Source organism: Phascolarctos cinereus, unplaced genomic scaffold (assembly GCF_003287225.1).
Source record: "Phascolarctos cinereus isolate Bilbo 61053 unplaced genomic scaffold, phaCin_HiC Scaffold_8;HRSCAF=390, whole genome shotgun sequence".
Lineage (NCBI taxonomy): Eukaryota > Metazoa > Chordata > Mammalia > Diprotodontia > Phascolarctidae > Phascolarctos > Phascolarctos cinereus.
Window position 1 is genome coordinate 55774041 of NW_027556291.1, and position 18947 is coordinate 55792987.

The 18947-nt window shown below is 44.5% G+C and overlaps 1 protein-coding gene across 2 annotated transcripts in view; it reads left to right on the plus strand.

Moving 5' to 3' along the window:
• Window positions 1-18947, plus strand: part of LOC110200036 (mitogen-activated protein kinase kinase kinase kinase 4-like) — a 233465-nt gene that overhangs the window by 131738 nt on the left and 82780 nt on the right. For both annotated transcript variants that reach the window (XM_078148062.1, XM_078148063.1), the window contains exons 8-13: window positions 789-843; window positions 7464-7542; window positions 9095-9270; window positions 11033-11123; window positions 11548-13381; window positions 18094-18258. In XM_078148062.1, coding sequence (XP_078004188.1) covers window positions 789-843; window positions 7464-7542; window positions 9095-9270; window positions 11033-11123; window positions 11548-13381; window positions 18094-18258 — 2400 coding nt within the window. The remainder of the gene's footprint in view (window positions 1-788; window positions 844-7463; window positions 7543-9094; window positions 9271-11032; window positions 11124-11547; window positions 13382-18093; window positions 18259-18947) is intronic.

Below are 18947 nucleotides of genomic sequence, written 5' to 3' on the forward strand. Positions count from 1 at the left end.
GTCGGCAGGGAGCATGGCAGTAGGGGAAGGCAGGTTTTAGGAAAGGGGCACAGTGGAGATGGGGCTCAGAGGGTAGAGACCTAGAACCAGACAAGAGAAGTGGAGCAGGGGTGGTTGTGAGTGTTGAGGAACCACATTGAGGTCTAAAGCAAGCTCCTTTCCCTAACATGGGCACCCAGGGGCAATGCCCTAGTCACCTATCCTGAGCTTGGGCCCTTCACCTCAGTAACTAAACCCCTTCCCCCGCCCCTATACAAAATGGACACTCCTACTACCGAATTGCATTTCTACTAAACAACCTTAGAGGGAGGTTTGGCTAGGCTGGCTTCAATAGCTAAAATAGCATACCCCAGGGGTACTCCAGGTCCTCTGAGCCAAAGGGCCAACCTGGGATGCAGACTGCAACTGTAGCTGACTTAGGAAGGTCACCAACTGTGAAAAGCCAGTGCTCATCAGTTCTCCCCCAAAGAGTGTTCCCAACCGGTGACTCCTCTGCTCCAAGTACTTCCATGCCACTTCCGCTTAAATAACCTAGGGGGTCCCTCCGGCCTCTGAACTGGGACCCTCTGGTGCTAGCCCGTGCTTTATTTAAGGTGTACCGTGCACTTTTCTCACACGGGCTGTGAGGCAGGTCACACAGATGGAGACCGGGGAGGCCAAGAGGAGACGCAGCTGACCTGGGATCCGAAAACAGTAAGAACTAGCTGCGGCAGGCCTCCTGCTTGCAAGGCCAGTGCTCTCTCTGCAAAGCACCCCGCTGAATTTGTTCATCATCTTTCTCTTAACAGAGTGACTTGTGGTCCCTTGGAATCACCGCCATGGAAATGGCCGAGGGCGCTCCACGTGAGTAACTATTTGGTCATTGGTAGCGTGGGTGAGGGATTGTACACGTCCCTTTGGAGCTTGCACTCATAGCCCCGTAGGTACCATGCTCTGAGCAAGTGCCTGGCAGCGATTCCACAGGGCTATCGGGACTCCCCAAGCTACTCAGAATCAGGATGTCTGTGGACAGCCCCCTGCTGAGAGCGGCATGCCTTTCTCTCTTACAAACTCCTCTAGCAGGCTGACCAAATGTTCCTTCAGTTTGGTTTCCTGGTAATAGCTTTTGACAATACTGAATGACCAGGAGCCCAGCGGAGTCTTAAGCCACGTGGACTAGTGGCGTAGTTAGCCTTCTGAGCGGTAAGTAGGGGGTCCTTGCAGCAGCACCCTGGAGGCATCCCCGGCTTCTGAGAGGTCTCCCAAATGACCTGGCCCTTAGGCAGGACAAGAAGATTAATTCTCGTTCTGTTTTGTCCCCTTTTCAAAACCACAAGCTCAGAGCACATCCATGATGTTTGCAAGGCCACAACACTTGATGCTGGGACTCCCAGGACAACTAAGACACAAATCCTTATCTCCAGGCAGGGAGAGAGAAAAGGCAGAGATAGAATGGAATCAAGATCACAGGGGTATGGGGTTTACTTAGGCAAGCTGTCCAAAAAGAGCAGCTATAGAAATGTGGGTGAAGGCTTATGTATGTGTGCACGTGTGTGTGTATGCACACTTGTGTGGGGGGATTCCTTCTCTCCATGCATAGGAGGATCAGGAAAAACTAACCCAGCTCAGCTGTTAAATGCTGCAAGCCATTTAATATAAAGGTTCTTAACCTGGAGCCTGTAAACTTTTTAAAAAAATATTTTGATTTCCTTTGTCATCCTTTGCCTTTTTTTTTTTTTGCCTTCAAGTACATGATTCTGAGAAGGGGTCCCTAGGCTTTACAGGGTCCAGGGCACCAAAAAAGGTTAAGAATTGACTTAACATGTTCTCACTCCCTGATAACATGTGTATCATAACTGGATTTAGTACCTGAACCCAAAAGAGTTCATTCTCATTCCCCTGTGACAAACAAATGGGGGAGATTTGGGGCTGGGGAGGGGGAGATTAGAGAGGGTTCCTGCCTCCTTCCAAATTCCTCCAGTTAGGTTATTGGCTAAATAAGCCCTGGTAGAATCATCTCACCACTCCTCCCCACAAAGGCCAGGAAATACCTGTATATTTCCATTGGAAGGACAGTTTCAGGGGGTAGGACTAGTGACCCCCAGAACTTCTGGGGCTTGATGGTATCTCAGGGGCAGAAGGAGAGAGATCGCTGGCTGGGAGGTTATTACTTCCATTCTTATTGACTGAAAGGCTACAGGATATGTGACCTAAGGAGTAGCTAGCCAGAAGCCTAGTTGTACAAGCTAGTTGTTTTTCTTCATCAGCTCAAGATTCATTTTTGTTTATGAAATGAGCTTAAATGAACTCCAGCCCCCTTTTCCTTTGAATTTTGACAGGAGAGGCAATATTGCCCACTGCTGGGGCCTTCATTTGGAGGATGGCAGGGCATTGACTTGCTTATAAAGCATGGCTGCTGGGCAGCTAGGTGGCCACACTGCAGTGGATAGAGTTCAGGGCCTGGAGTCAGGAGCGTTCATCTCTCCATGAGTTCAAATCTGGCCTCAAACACTTTTCTAGCTGTGTGACCCTAGCCATGTCACTTCACCCTGTTTGCCTCAGTTTCCTCATCTGTAACATGAGCTGGAGAAGGACATGGCAAACCACTCCAGTATTTTTGCCAAGAAAACCCCAAACAGGGTCAAGGAGAGTCGGACACGACTAAAGAATGACTCAACAACAACAAAAAATGTTAACCCTGGTTGCCTCAAAACAAAACAGAAAAAAGAAGCCTGGCTGCTTCAAGGTTTGCAACTTTTCTCTGCCTGTCTTCTGCCCCTAATTTGTTTCTGAAACCCTTGTCCACATTGGCACTTCTTGTGGCTTCCTGCTTGCTTGCACTAGGGTTATCCCATGACTTTGGCCTTGATGCCTCATCTTCAGCATGGCAACCAAGGAAGCCACAGATTTTGCCCCTTGAAAGGAGTTTTTGTGGTATACCATTGCTCACCCACGGGGAGCTGCAGTGTGGAGTCAAGCAGACCTCAGCCTTAGCTGTGCCTCAAGCTAAGGAGAGGGCAGAAGAAAACAGTGCCATTCTGTGCCCCATTCCATGAGGGACCAGGATGCCCACCAAGAGTAGCAGTGCCCTGACCAGCCTGGCTCAGGGCTGTCCCCAAATGCCACCTGTAGAAAATGATTCCTTTTTGTTGAGGTTTTCTTTCTAAGAGTCTTTCTTTTAAAATGTAGGTACTCTAGGGAGGTTAAGCCATAATATCAAGCCATAATAACAATAATGATAATAATAACATTCATAATAATGATGACTATACCTGAGATCTCATTGGTATAGCCAGCTCCTGGGTACTTGGGTACAAGCCCCCTCTACCAGTGCAGGTTAGCTCCTTCTCTGCAACTTTGAGTCTGAGGAAGACTCGAAGAACACTGAGAGAAGCTGAATGACTTGCCCAGGGTCATATAGCCAGCTTGTGTCAGAGACAGGACTTGAACCTTGACATTGTTAGCTCTCCTTTTACCATACCACACTGCCTAGAATCATAATCACAGCAGCTAACATTTACATAGGGAGTGCCTTAAGCCCTTTATAGACTTGACCCCATGTCATCTTCACAATGACTCTGTGAGATAGGTGCCATTATCATCCCCATTTATAGATGAGAAAACCAAAGCAGACAATGGGTAATTGACTTGCCTAGGATCCCACAGCCAGTGTGTGTCTGAGCCTGGATTTGAACTCAGGACTTTGTAACTCTGTTCAGCATTCTGGCCTCAGTACCATTTAGCTGCCACTTTATGGGGAATTGCTTTCCGGAATGATAGTTATATCTGGTAAACTAGAATGTGGAGTCACGAGAGAATGGATCTCACAGAGCAGGCCTTTGTTAGGAGCATTCAAAGAGGGGATAAAGCCTTGAGGTCAATGGTGGGCTGATCACATGAGAAGGAGAGATGGGTACCACAAATGCCCCATTGATATCTTTGTGTCTTCATAAACATAGGTTCACAGATATGGAGCCAAAGCCTTTGAGGTCATCTGAATCCAGCCCCTCATTCTATAGATGAGGGAAAGGGATTTGCCCAAGTTATCCCATATAATCAGAGTTCTGTAGCTGAGAAGGAGCTTAGGAGCCATCTGGTTTAACTCCCTCATTTTACAGAGGGGGAAACTGAGGCCCAGGGAGGGGAAGGGACTTGTTCAAGGTCACTTGTAAGCTCCTAGGTCTAGAGCTAGAAGGCACTTTGGAGGTCATCTAGTCCAACCACCCTCACTTTACAGAGGAAGGAACTAAGGCCCAGAAAGGGAAAGTGACCTGCCCAAAGTCACACAGGCGGCACAACTAGCATCTGAACCCAGAATCTCTGACTCTACAAAGATGAAATGAAACAGCCTCCCTGCCCCCAAGAACATTCTATCCATGTAGGCTGACAGATCATAGAATATCAGGGCTAGCAGAAACTTCAGAGATAATTTAGTGAAGTTTATAGATGGGGGAAACTAAGACCCACCTTGCTCAAGGTCATCCAGTTATTTAGAGGCAGAACCAGGGCTCGCATCACCCAGTCTGATGCTGTTTCCCTTCCACGCTATGGTATACCAACCAGTTCCATCTAGTTTTTCATATTCCTTTGATCTTGAGTGTTGTCCATATAGTTGTGGTTTAACTTCCTTTTGGGGATCCCGTACAGAAGAGCCAGGACTAACTGCTTCATCCTTTAAGCTTCTGAGCTGTTCATATTTGAGGAAATCATGTTCATGAGATGCCCAAGTGATGTGTTCTCAGGATTGGTTATTTATAGGAGAGCAAGGAGTACTGAAGCAACTTTACCCAGAATCTCATCAATGCTTTCCCCACCATCCTTCCCTCCCCACTGGATGGCCTTGGAGGTGCTTTTTTTAAGCTGTACATACATTGTCCCCACATGGAGCCTGGGAGCCCTTGGGCACAGTTCACATATACTGATGCTAAAGAATCCATTCCTATTCTCTCCCTTGCCCCCCAACTGAAGAGTCAGGGTGAGAATGTAGTGGGCATCCTTCACCATTCCATAACACTTGCTCAGATCCCCTCTCAATCTTTGTCTTTCTACACTGGATGCACCTAAAGCCAGAAGTTCCCAGTGTAGTGTTTACAATTTTCTCCTTCCATTTAATTCAGCCAAAAGCTATGGAGTAACAACCTGAGGCTGGGCCACTGAGGAGTATGAGAAGGAATATAAGTGGTAAGCTCTCCCCTTTAGGAGCTCACAGTCAGGTGAGTGCATAGGTAGTGAGAGTATCAAGTCAAATGGGGAAGATAAAGCCAAGGTGAATCCAAACCTCACAGAACAAATCCCCTTAAAAGGATTTGTTCTGTAAAACTTGGACTCAGTCAAAGGGCTGCACCTGAGGACCTAGAGGGCCACATGTGGCCTCAAGGCTGCAGGTTCCCCACCCCTGATCTAGAGACTTTACTCCCCCCAGCATTCTCCTTCCAAGTTGGCTTAATAGTCTTCATTTACCATTTATCACGTGTCAGACACTGACCAGGGAAGGGATTCAAAGATGTATAAGACCTCAGCTTAGAATTTGTTGGCAAGACAAGACAAACACAGATGAAGGACTTTGATGCTGAGGCAGAACATGATGCTGGAGAAAACGTGAGGTTGGGAAAGGTCACAGAAAGAGAGATAAGTGTGTGCTGGAGTCCCTGGAAATCTTCCTGGAGGACAGGAAAAAAGGGAGAATAAATAAGCCAGTGAAGGGTACATCTTGAGCTAAGATACATTGTGGTCTGTTTCAAGGATGGTAACTAGAACCACTTGGGTCATACTGAGAGAGAGTGGGAGGTGAGAGGTAGGTTAAGCAAGGCTAGATTATAAAGGGCTTTTAATGACCAACTGACGAGTTAGGACTTGATCTGATGGACAGTCATTGAATAATTTTGAACAGGGTAAGTAGCAGCCTCTTTCAGCCTCGATTTACTCATCTATAAAATGGGTAGTGTGGGCAGCTAGGTGGCACAGTGGCTAGATAGCCAGTCCTGGAGTCAGGAAGACTCTTCTTCCCGAGTTCAAATTCAACCCCAACACTTACTAGCTGTGTAACCCTGGGCAAGTCACTTCACCGTGTTTGCCTCAGTTTCCTCATCTGTAAAATGAGCTGGAGAAGGAAATGGCAAACCACTCCAGTATCTTTGCCAAGAAAACCCCAAATGGGGTCACGAAGAGTCAGACATGACTGAAATGAATGAAGAACAAAATGGGGACAATAATAGAACTTACCTCCCAGAGTTGTCATGAGGATCAAATGAGACAAACCTTGAAGTACTAGAGAAGTGCTGTCGATATTGTAGGATGAATGGGAGAGGCCTGGAATCCAGGAGTAAAGGAGGAAAGGCCTGAATTAAGGGAGTAGCAGCACAAATGTAGAAGAGAGACTTTTAAAAGGCACAAAAGGTAGCGACTGGCTACTAACTGAACATTGGATATTAGGGAGTGTGAGCTTTTGAACCTTGGACCAACTCTGCCTTCAGTTTAGGACAGGTTCCTTCCTTTCATCAATGTGTCAATAAGTAGATGAGGACAATGCTCACCCCCGGCCTGCTTCTTTCTTGTAGTATTAGCGAGATAACTATAGGGCTTGCTTCTGTCTGCTTGTCTGGGAAAGGCCAATTAAGCATTACAATTCTTCTCCAGGCTTGTTTGGGGGGAGACTGGAAGGAGCCATTACTATCTAACTATCCTAACTCTGAAATGAATTCAAAGGCCTTGGGGAGAGAGTAGGGCAGGCTCTCTGTGCAAGGGACTTTTGCCCTGTCAGCTTTCTTTGACCAAAGCTCAAGAGGAAATAAGTGGGGTGAGACACATATTTTAATGCTTACAGACAAACCCAACATTCTCAAACCAGTGAGGTAATGAGCTTAGGAAGCCCAGATAAAGTTTTTGGTTTGTTGAGGTTTTTTTAATTTATAAAAACATAATTGAAGCCTAATAATTAGATGCAGAATCCTAAATATCATAGGTAGCTGAAGCGCATTGTACCTAGGAGGTGCAGCCCCAAAAACCATTTTTTTGGGTGGGTTTTGAGAAAGCTAGCCTTCTTTCTTTTGTTTATTGTTGTGTAGTGTGAGCTAGGAGCCTGGATGACTTATCCAACTTATAATTACTTCTCCCAGCTGGAGATCCCTGCCAAACAAAAACACAGGCGGAAGCCCACCCTTGCCTCAGAATTTGATTTCCACATTTAGGTGCAATTCACCCATCATGCATCATTGAAGAGAAGTTGTGCAGTGTCCAATTTAGCATTGATTTGTCAATTGTATTTTACACACCTGGAGATGATGAAGCTTTAGAATCTCTTGGGACTGTGCTGATTATGTTCAAATGAGTCTTTAATTATATTCTCTTAGTTATGAGAAGAAAACGCCTAGTTGCTACATAGCATGTTTTTAAGCAGAGCAAAATGCAGAGATGGGCAAGGCTGGTGCACTATGTAGGCAGCCATTCGTTTCACTGCTTCTGACGGCTAGTATTTTCCTTTGTAGCCCTCTGTGATATGCATCCCATGAGAGCTCTCTTTCTCATCCCCCGGAATCCTCCTCCCAAACTGAAATCCCGAAAATGGTAAGATTGGACATCTTAATCTCTTTCATGATTTGGCTCAGCCCTTCCCCATAACAATATAACAATAACAATAAATGTTTATTGATTGACTGACTGTCTAGCCGAGTAGAAATTTCTGTCCATTTGGGCAATCAGTTTCATTTCCCTATTGCTATTAGCTTGTGTCTTAGCTAAAAGGTCCAACTTGCCAGTTGGTGTTGAGTTGGCCAGCTAGTAATAACATTCAGCCCTCAGTATGTTGTGATCACTACATTACTGCATAGCATCAGCAGATACTTTTTTTTCACCCTCATTCCTAGGCATCCTCCTCTTCTTTCCACAACCCTCCCCCCTCCCCCCCCCCAAAAGCACCTGGTAGAAACAGATGAAATGGTCACCTGAGGTTAGAGGTTAGTGGCTGTGGAGCAGAAACAGCTCCCTAACCCACATAGGGATAGAAGCCCTAAGCTTGGCCTCATTTGCATTGTGCTCTTGTTTTTCTTCAATCAGAAGTGAACTCGTCAGTATTGATACTAGAGACCTCCCAGTGTAAGCAGTGCCAGTGATTTAGTGACTGCTTTTCTTCCTTGTGAATCAATGTCACCCTTCCCATAGATTTTATTTCTCTTTAGATGAGCTGGCCACAAGACTCCCTTCCCTTTTTTAAAAAATTTGTTTGTTTTTAACATTCATTTTGAAATTTTGAATTCCAAATTCTCTCCCTCCCTTCAGCCCTTCCCCCACTCATTGAGAAGGCAAGTAATATGATATCAATTATACATGTGAAATCATGCAAAACATATTTCCATATTAGCCATGTTACAAAAAATAAAAAGCAAGAAAAATAAAGTGAAAAAAATATGTTCCAGTTTTCACTGAGTTCATCAGCTCGCTCTCTCTCTCTCTCTCTCTCTCTCTCTCTCTCTCTCTCTCTCTTTCTCTCTCTTTCTTTCTCTCCCTCCCTCCCTCCCTCTCTCTCCCCCTCTCTCGAGGTGGAGAGCATTTTTCATTATGAGTCCTTTGTAATTGTCTTGGATCATTGTATTGATCAGAGTAGCTAAGTCTACGAGACCCAATTCTTAACCATAGTTATGAGCAGTCTCATGGCCCATCTTGTGAGCACAGTGAGCCCTAGTGTGTCCACTACTCTCTCTTTGGAGCAAACAATTTAGGGGTCTCTACCTTAAACGTATAGTAGAAATTTGGTAATAATTTAGTTCATCAGATCCATGTTGATAGTCAAACAAGATCCCTCAGGCTAAAGAGTAAATTCACTTTGGTCTGAACTGTCTAGTGGGACTGTCTGTATAGATCTGATTAACCAGAACATTACCAACTGTCCCTTTTGTACTGTGGAGACAAAGCATGGTTGTTGTTTGCTTTGGACATGCCACTAGGCCTTGCCACCCTTCCTGAAAAGTTCAGTAGTATTGCTGGCTCTTTGCCATTAGGCAACACAGAAGTCTGAGTTAGGAAAGGCCATGATCTCTCGAAATATTAGTCTTGGGAGCTCCTTTCAAAAAACATGTTACATGCTTCTACTGGATCGCACTTGTGTCTCCATTTCTTTTAGGTCTAAGAAGTTCCTCAACTTTATTGAAAATTGCTTGGTTAAAAATTACATACATCGTCCCTCCACTGAGGCTCTGTTGAGGCATTCATTCATTCGAGATTTGCCAAATGAACGACAAGTTCGGATCATGCTCAAAGACCATCTGGATCGAGCCAAGAAAAAGAAAGGCGATAAAGGTAGCTTGAGATGCCACACTTAATAAAATGGGTGCTCAGAGGCAATCAGTGGTTCATGTATCTGTCTGCTTTGGTGAAAAGCAACAATGTTCATATGAAATAAGATGACTGAAAGGCTCAGGTCCTCTGCTTTGCTTTGATATCTTGGCTATCAAGAACTATCATAGAGAGATTAGTGACTTTTAATCAAACCACTAATCTTTCTATGATAATTTTTGATAGCCACACCAGGTAAGGATTAGTGTTTGCAATGTGTGTGGTATTCTTAAATACTGTGGCAGCCTAAGTTAATTTTCAACCACAGCAAAAGATGAGGTTGACAGATACCCAACTCTCCTGTTACTCTCTTCTTTGGGCTAAAATTTGGAAATAACTGCTGGGGTAAATGATGTCAGAAAGAAAACATTTGTCACCTTATATAGATATGTCAAATGGGTCTACAATAATAAAGATGGGTATATAGGCTTGGACCAAATGTCCAGTAGTTCCACATGTCTAGGTTGGGACCAAGCTAATTTGGGTCATTAGAAGGCTGTCACAAGGTTACCAATAGGAAGAAATCTGAAGGATCCATGGAAGATAGAAAAACTATGGTTGCCTCAAGCACCATTGAATATTAATTTGAGCACAACACCAAATTGTAGTATTTATATTTTTGCATTTATAGAATAGGATTGTAGAGCTGGAAGATATCTCAGAAACCATCAGATCCAACCTACATACATACCCTCATTTTTTAAAAGGGGAAACTGAGTCCTAGAAAGGGGAAGGGACTTGCCTAAGATTACATAGTGGAACACAATTGGCAGGAAAGAAGTAAGAGGCTTACATTAAGTGTGCTTAGGTTATAAAATGATGATCTTCTCAATGGGGGAAAAGCAGGGCCTAATGACATTCCAGGACCCTAGTACAGCAGTGGGGAGAGAGAGAGCAGGGCCATAGAGCTGCCTCCCCCTCTAGGTCCCTTTGGTAAAAGAGAAAATGCAATCTGTTTTGCAGCATAAAAAATAGATCTGAGGATCCCAACTAGATGCAGACTCTAAGATATAGTAAAAACACTTCTAATAGGTACCATTCATTCATTCAACAAATATTTACTGAGCGTTAACCATTACACTAGCTGGCACAAACTCCAAATCCTCTTCCTTCCTGAAGCCAAAGAAGGTTAGTCTGAAGGGAATTGCTGCCCAGACAGGAGAGCGATTAACTGGGAGCTGCTAGATATTAACTGAACCTGTCCCCTGGGCCCAATGATCAGGAAGGCTCTTCGGTCTGTCCTTTAGCATTCTGCTGTGGGTCTATCCAATGCCAGTGGGCTGAGAAGGCTAGGCTCTTCTTCAAAGAGCTGAGGATGTTGGCCCTGAGCAGGAAAGACATTATTTCCCAAGTGCTAGAAGAACATAGGCTCCCAATCAAAACTACCTCTGATGTCCTGGAAGTCACCTCTCCTTCTTTGAACCTGGCTCATACCTTAATTGTAGACCTAGAAAGAGCAAATGAATTTGATTTTAAAAGACCTGTGTTCAAATCTTGACTGTGCAACCTGCTTGGTACCTCTGTAGCTTTGGGCCAGTTTTCTTCCTGGATTTTTCTCCCTTGTGCATAAAGATGAAGTTGTTAGGAGGCGATTTCAAAGACACTTTCTAGCTACCACATTCTGTAATTGTTAGATTTGCAGGATGCTACCAAGTGAAAAGGGACCATTCTTCCCAGGAACGTGTTTCCCACCCCCAACCCATTCACACCCGTTCTTTCCTTTCAGACGAAACTGAATATGAATACAGTGGAAGTGAAGGTGAAGAGGAGGAAGAGGAGGAGGAGGAGGAGTTAAATGAAGACCAAGGAGAGCCCAGGTGAGCTTGACCAGCCAAATACTGCATGAGATAATGATGTACATATGAACCTCCCAGGCAGTGGTGGGCCTGGGCCTAGTAGTGAGCAACCCTAGGTCCTCAGAGTTAATAGGACAGTTAACAATTACTTTCTTTATATAACCATTGAGGAGGGTCCTTCCTTACTATCTCCAGCCTCCTTAAGTTCCTGATAAGATGGCAAAGGGATCTGGAATGATCAGGTCTCCATCAGGGCTCAGTAATCAAGGGAATGAACAAGGAAATTTTGACATTTCTAGAGATAGTTTAAGGAAGAATAGGTTTAGCTTGGTTGCTAAAGAGGAATATCCTCTATAGTAAAGTAGGTCCCCTAAAAGACTTGATCATGCTCAGTTTTAATTGTATGAGTGATCAATTACCCATGCGACTGTGTCCTCTCCTTCAGCTCCATAGTTAATCTTCCTGGTGAATCCACCCTCCGACGAGAGTTTCTCAGGCTGCAGCAGGAAAATAAGAAAAACCCATTTTCAAAGCAGCAACAACTGAGGCGAGAACAGCAGCAGCAGCAACAGCTGCTATGGCAACGTTTGGAGCAAGAACAGCAGGATCTACAGCGAAAGCAGCAAAATCTGCAGCAGGAGCAGCAAAATCGGCAGCAGAAGCAGCCAGATCTACAGCAGGAGCAGCGAGGTCTGCAGCAGGAGCAGCCAGATCTACAGCAGGAGCAGCGGGGTCTGCAGCAGGAGCAGCCAGATCTACAGCAGGAGCAGCGAGGTCTGCAGCAGGAGCAGCCAGATCTGCAGCAGGAGAAACAGGCACCAGAGGCCCTGCCTCAGAAACAACTTCAGGTAGAGCCAAAGCTGCAATTATCACAGCAGGAACAGCAAGATCTGCAGCAGGAGAAACAAGCACCTGAACTACTGCCCAAGCTGCAGTTATTGAAGCAGGAGCAGCAACAGGAACAGCAAGATCTGCAGCAGGAGAAGCAGGCACCACAGTTACTGCCAAAGCCTCAGAAACCATCTCAGGTACTACCAACACTGCAATTATCACAGCAGGAGCAGCAAGATCTGCAACAGGAGAAACAGGCACCTGGACTACTGCTGAAGCCTCAGAGACAAGCTCAGGTACTGCCAAAGCTGCAACCAGAGCATCACCAGGAGCAGCAGCCTCCAAAGCAGGAGCAGACGCAGCAGCCTCCAAAGCAGGAGCAGACACAGCAGCCTCCAAAGCAGGAGCAGACGCAGCAGCAGCCTCCAAAGCAGGAGCAGACGCAGCAGCCTCCAAAGCAGGAGCAGACGCAGCAGCCTCCAAAGCAGGAGCAGACACAGCAGCAGCCTCCAAAGCAGGAGCAGACGCAGCAGCAGCCTCCAAAGCAGGAGCAGACGCAGCAGCCTCCAAAGCAGGAGCAGACGCAGCAACTGCCAAAGCAGGAGCAGACGCAGCAGCCTCCAAAGCAGGAGCGGACGCAGCAGCCTCCAAAGCAGGAGCAGACGCAGCAACCACCAAAGCAGGCGCAGCAGCAGCCTCCAAAGCAAGGACAACAGCTGCCAAAGCAGGGACAGCAGTTGCCAAAACAGCCGGCCCGTCACCAGGCACAGCAGCAATCACCATCTCCAGATCATCACTGGCTGCATTTTCCACCAAAGCCCAACCATCACCACACACAGCTGCTACCAAAGCATCTAGCCTTTTACCAGGCGCATCATGGGCTACAGTTGACAGGCTATCACCACACACAGCTGCTGCCAAAGCAGTTGGCCCATTACCAGTCACAGCATCCATCAAGGGTGTCAGTCCATCACCATGTGCAGCAGCCACCCAAGGTGCCACCCCATCTCCAGGCACAGCAGCCACCCAAGGTGGTGCTCCACCAGGTGTATCAGCCACCAAAGGTGCCACCCCATCTCCAGGCACAGCAGCCACCCAAGGTGGTGCTCCACCAGGTGTATCAGCCACCAAAGGTGACAGTCCACCAAGTGCAGCAGCCACCAAAGGTGCCAGCCTATAATCACCAGCCACAGCAACCAGCTCAGCAGCTGGCCCATCGCCAGTCAAAGCAGCCTTCTCATCCCCTGTCACCACATCACCAGCCTCAGCAACCAGCCCAGCAGGTTCCACAGCAGCTGGCCCATCACCAGGTGAAACAGCGTCCACAGCAGCCTGCTAATCCACAACTGCAACCACAGCAGCAGCAGGATAAGACCAAGGATCCAGTCCTGACTGAGTGGCAGAAGTGCAAGGAGCAACAGAAGGAGCAGAAAAAGAAACCTGAGGATGTAAGAGTTGGTTGACATCTGTTCCCCATGTCAAATCTAGGTGCTCTTGATGCATAAGTATATTATTCTCATAAAAATTTTGTACAGATGAAAAAGTATGTATGTATATTAGAAGTTCATTTTTTTCTTAATTGCTTTTTTGGGTGACAGTAAGATTTGATTTTTTTCCCCAAAGTTTTTGTGTCTTCCTCTTTTTCAGATAAAAATTCCTTGAAATTATGTCACCTCTAACACAGACCACCTTCGTGTATATATTTGGCCTAGTGTAACCCATTTTTTCTTCTTTAATGCCATTTCTTATTGCCTCATGTAGCTGATTTAGGACTGTAATGTTAGCATCCAAATGTGGTGACTCCACTGTTAGTGATAGGGAAAAGAGTTTGTTATAAAATGTTTTACAGATCTTTTCCATTCTTTTGTTTGTTGTGTTCCTTCTAGCTTCATCGTTAAATGTCCTAGAAATGACTTTTCTTAATTGGGCTTCTCACTGAGCCCTCTCCAAATTTATTTTGCTCTATCTTTAAATGGCTCTTATTGTTCAAAAGCTATCCAAGACAGCTACCATGCATTAAATGCACAAAATAAGCTATATTCTCTCCTTTAGGTTAAGCATCCTTCAACCCATCTTCATATGGTATGATTTGGAGGCTCTTTACCATCTTGGTTGCCCTCCTAGGGACACTCTCCAGTTTTTCAATGTCTTTCCTAAAATGTAGTGCTTAGAACTAAATAGAGTACTCTAGACATGGTCTGACCATGGCAGGAACATGCAGTACAGTAAGAGAATCTCCACTTCAGCTGTAGTCATTGCGCCTCTCTGAATGTAGCCTAAGCTCACATTGCCTTTTCTGGCTACCATATCACACTGGTGACCAATAGCAGTAACTATAATCCAAGAGAAACAGAGTATACTCAAAAGAATTAGAGTAGGTAAGTGTTGAGAGATTTAATCAGCTTGTTTAAGTGACTTGTTTAGCAGGCCAATGTCATGAACCTAGCACAAATAGCCATACTGTTGTCACTCACATCCCTTGTGCAAGATTTTCTTGTGCCCTTCCAGTCATTTACTCTTCCCTTATAGAGACTCTAGGCAGGAGTGGGGAACCTGCAGCCTCAAGGCCACATGTGGCCCTCTGGGTCCTCAAGTACAGCCCTTTGACTGAATCCAAACTTCACAGAACAAATCCCCTTAATAAAAGGATTTGTTCTATAAAACTTGGACTTGGTCAGAAGGCTGCATCCAAGGACCTAGGAGGCCACATGTGGCCTCGAGGCTGCAGGTTCCCCACCCTTGCCTAGGGAGCATATCTGCCATGCAGATATGCTATGCAATGCAGAATCTAACTACACTCCTTATCACAAGTCCCCGGCACTGGTCTTGCTGAGAGACAAAATAGAACTCTAGGCTGCACATACTCTTGTACACACTATGCCCAGTGGGGCAACAATCTCTAACCATAATAAGCAGTGTATAATTACATGGGTCAGCTATAGGGTCCAGACTGAAGAAAGCAAAGTAAGACCAGATGAGGGTGATAGACTAAGAGAATAGGGTAGTAGGGAATGACTGGAGTTTGCAGTTAGAAGGAAGAGTAGGTTTAAAGGAAGTGAGGACCAGAAGATATGGAAAGATGGGAGACCATGAGCAGAGAGCTTGCAGAGAAATTTTAAAGCTATATTTTGTTCAAGTGACTGCCAGGATGTACCCTACACAACCTAAGCATCCATGTTTCACGGTCCTGGTTGAACATGGGTGTACACATAAGTTATTTCTGGTATTCCATAACAAAACCCTGTGTAACTCTAGTACTAGGCAACAAGGGGTGCTAGGTTCTAGGTAATGGAACTTCCTGGATAACTAAGGGTTAACCTCTCCCACTATTTGTTTCACTCTCTTGTTGTTGAAAATCTTTTTTAAAAAGTCTGATCCTCTTACTCTGCTTTCCTAAGTCCAGTATACATCAAAATTCAAAGAAAGTGAGCTTGTTGACAATAATCAAACCTTTGCCGATGGAGGTTTTTACAGGACCTCTGAGTCATAACTCTGAACGTCACTCACGATTATACAATATTGGTGCCTATTGGCCTGAACCTGGCTTTAGCCCAGGCCATTCCTTGAAAGATGTTCTTTGATGAAATCCTTGATATGAGTTAGTATTCTGTTTGTGTTGATAGTTTTCTCTCAAAATTTAAATCAGAAACAAATTCCCTTTAACCAAGGGTGGGACACTGATAATGTTGGTTTGGTGGATTTCTAGTTATTCAGAATTTTACTAGATTTCTTTTCTAATTTGGCCCTGATTTGGCATTTAGTCTAGAGTTTATCACTAGGAAGGTAAGATGATGTAACGGAGTGCGCTGGACTTGGAGTTAGAAAATATAAGTTTGAGTCCCAACTCCATTATAAATGAGCTGTATGACCTAGGGCAAGTCACTGTAACTTCCTAAGTCAGTTGCTCATCTATTAAATGAGAATTTAACCATGGAAATATGGATTTAAAACCTGAAGGGACCTTAGAGGTCATCTAGTCCAACAATGTCATTTGTGTAAGGAAATTGAGACCTAGAGGAACAGAAGTGACTTACCCAAGGTCACACACAGAGTAGGAAGTGATCAATCCTAGGGACTATCTGATCCAACTCCCTCATTTTACAGAGGAGGAAACCCGGGGATATGAAGTGATTGGTTTAAGGTCACACGTAGGATCTTGGACCTCAAGCTGGAAGGGCTCATCAAGGGCATCAAGTCCAACACCTTCATTTTATAGACAAAGAAACTGAGGCCCAGGCAGGGGAAATGACTTCTCCCTGCTCACACGCAGGATCCTAGATGTAGACTGGAACCTCAGAGGCAACCGAGTCCAATCTTCTCAGTTTGCAAAGTGGGAAACTGAGGGGAAATGATTTGCCTGTTGTTGGACAGCTAGCTAGCAAGCATCTAGGGGCAGCGGTCAACCTCAGATCCTCCTGACCCTAGGTCTAACCCTCTGTCTGTTTTACCTAACTGCCTCCTTGACTTGCAGAAGCTAACTTTTTCTGAGTTCTTAGAATGTGTGTTCCATTTCTTTGGTGACACTAAAAAGGCAGGCCTCCTGCTGAGACTTCATGGGTGAGTTGGTACTTTCCGGCAGCCACTGACAAGCCGTAGGAAACAGGAAACTACAAAAGCAGTGTGTGAAAGAATCACCCGGGAAATGACACCAGCTGAAATTGGAGATGGTCGATCCAAATCGTGTGCTCTAGAAATAAATACAGTGACTTGTACTTAGTAAGGTGGATATAATGAACCCAAATAAACTACTGCATTCTGGGAAGACAATTAAACAAAGCAGCTATATGTTGGGATGGAATAAAATCTCCTTAAAATTGAACTTAGAGCTGATAATTACCTCTAGCAGTAGTGGGGTAGGGAGGGAGCTCAGCTAACTATCTTTTCTATAGCCCCTCTTAATAACAGATCAATTTACTTATTTGTTCTCATTTCATCTTCACAATAATCCTAGGAAGTAAATTTTTGGTTCAGTTGGGTTTGGTTTTTGAAATCTGGTGATTTCAGTCTTGAAGTAGGCCTCTGAAGATGGGGGTCTTAATCAGGGTTCCATGAACTTGGTTGTTTGTTTTTGTTTTTGTTCTTTTAATTTTTGACAACTATATTCCAATATAATTGGTTTCATTGTCTAATGTATTTTTTATATTTTTAAACATTATTCTGAGAAAGAGTCTTTCTGTAGACTTCCTCAGACTACAAAGGTTAATTAAGCAAGACCCCTTGCTTTAGGCAGTGTTGGGGGCTTCTAATGGGGAACTCTCTCTACCAATACAAGTTAGCCTTTAAGGGCTGCCTAGGACACTGAGAGATTGAGTGGCTTGCCTAGGGTCATATAGCCAGTATGAGTCAAAAGTAAGAAGCAGCATAGCATGGGGTAGTGGTTAGAGAGCCTGCCTCAGCTTCAGGAGTTATCACAAGTATTATTTCTTATATTTACAGATGAGAAAACAAATTCAGAGAAGTGATTTGACCAAGACCACACAGTTAGGAAGGGGGCAAAGCCAGATCTCAAAGCTAGGTCTTCAGATTTCAGATTGTCCATTTGAATCAAGTCTAGTGCCTAGGACGAATTTTCACTCCAGACATTTCCCAAGAAGTTTTTCTAGCTATTTAGGGAAGTGCCATCCTGGTCCGAGGAACATGAGGTATAGCCAAGGGAGAGCCCCAAAGTAGGGATTTGTGACCACCTCTCTAAGTTCCAGCCCTGGCCACAGTACAGCTTTTCTCTCTTCCTTCTGTCTCTCACCACCTTGTTTCAATCAATATGGAAGGTCACTCCAATATTGTTTCTCAGAGCTGATCTTCAGGTTCTTTGTATTAAAAAGGCAAGCAATTGCCTGATTCAAATGGGCAATCAGAAGCTCTCCCAAACTCCTGCATTCAGTTAAGTCTCTGGTTTAGGAGAAAGTAGAACATTCTTGTAGCACAATCTTAGAGAGCTCTTGATGCAGCTATGAAACCAAACTGAGGAATAGGATGAAAGCTTGCTAAATAGCACAGGAAGTTGGGGTTTGTGAGTAATATAGAGAACAATTTTTCATACTTGGAAAGTATTTAGAGGATTGAAATACATTATCTCTATGGATGAAGGAGTGACCATTGATATTTGCCTTTGGAATTGTTAATTTAACATATTAATTTTATCCTTTTTTTTTTTTTAAAGAGAAAACCAGAAGATGCTCCATATGTCAAAAAATTTCATCGGACCCTTCCTAAAGATCAAACTCAGCTGTTATCTCTACAATATGATCATAAGCCACAGAACAAAGAGTCTCCAAAGGCTTTGAAAAAGACTCCGGATTCCTCCCCAAGCAGCCCAAAGAAAGAGGTAAAATTGTTCTGGGTGAAATAGTACAACTTTCCCAGCAAGTTAAATATATAGATAAAACAATGCATCTAGTTATCCATACATCATCTCCTGAAATAATACCATCCTTGAACTTCCGCTTGGACATCCATGGCCATGTGTATCTTCTCTGAGATATAGAGCCCAGTGCCCCTATCAGCTGGGTTTCCCCATGCACCTGCCGTAGGGCACAGCCATGGAGCTAGAACTCAGGAGTGCTCATTCCATGGTTCACAGTACATTAAGAGAGTTCATGGTGAATCAAGCAAGCATCATTTTTCAGTCCCCTCACCCAGTTTTCTGTCCTCATAAAAAAGCTCACACTGATTCTCCAATCTCCTGATTGACTTTTTCACGGCAGCAAAAAAGTTATAAGGGTCCTTTCTTCTGTTGAGTATTGACAAAATCTGCCTAGCTCCCCTTGGTTCATTTGTTTTTCTGGTTTTCTTAGAAGTTATTCTTTATAATTTTCCACTTGAAGCTGGAGTAGGGAATGGGCTGTCAATGCTTGGCTTTCACTTTTTTAAAAAGGTTTTATTGATACTCTTCTTAATACTATAACTATCACTTTTCAAAGATTCCTGGCCCACTCTCTCATAGAACCTTCCTTTATAAGAAAAAAAAGTACAGCTACCCAAGAGAAATCAATATATCTGATAATATATTCCTCA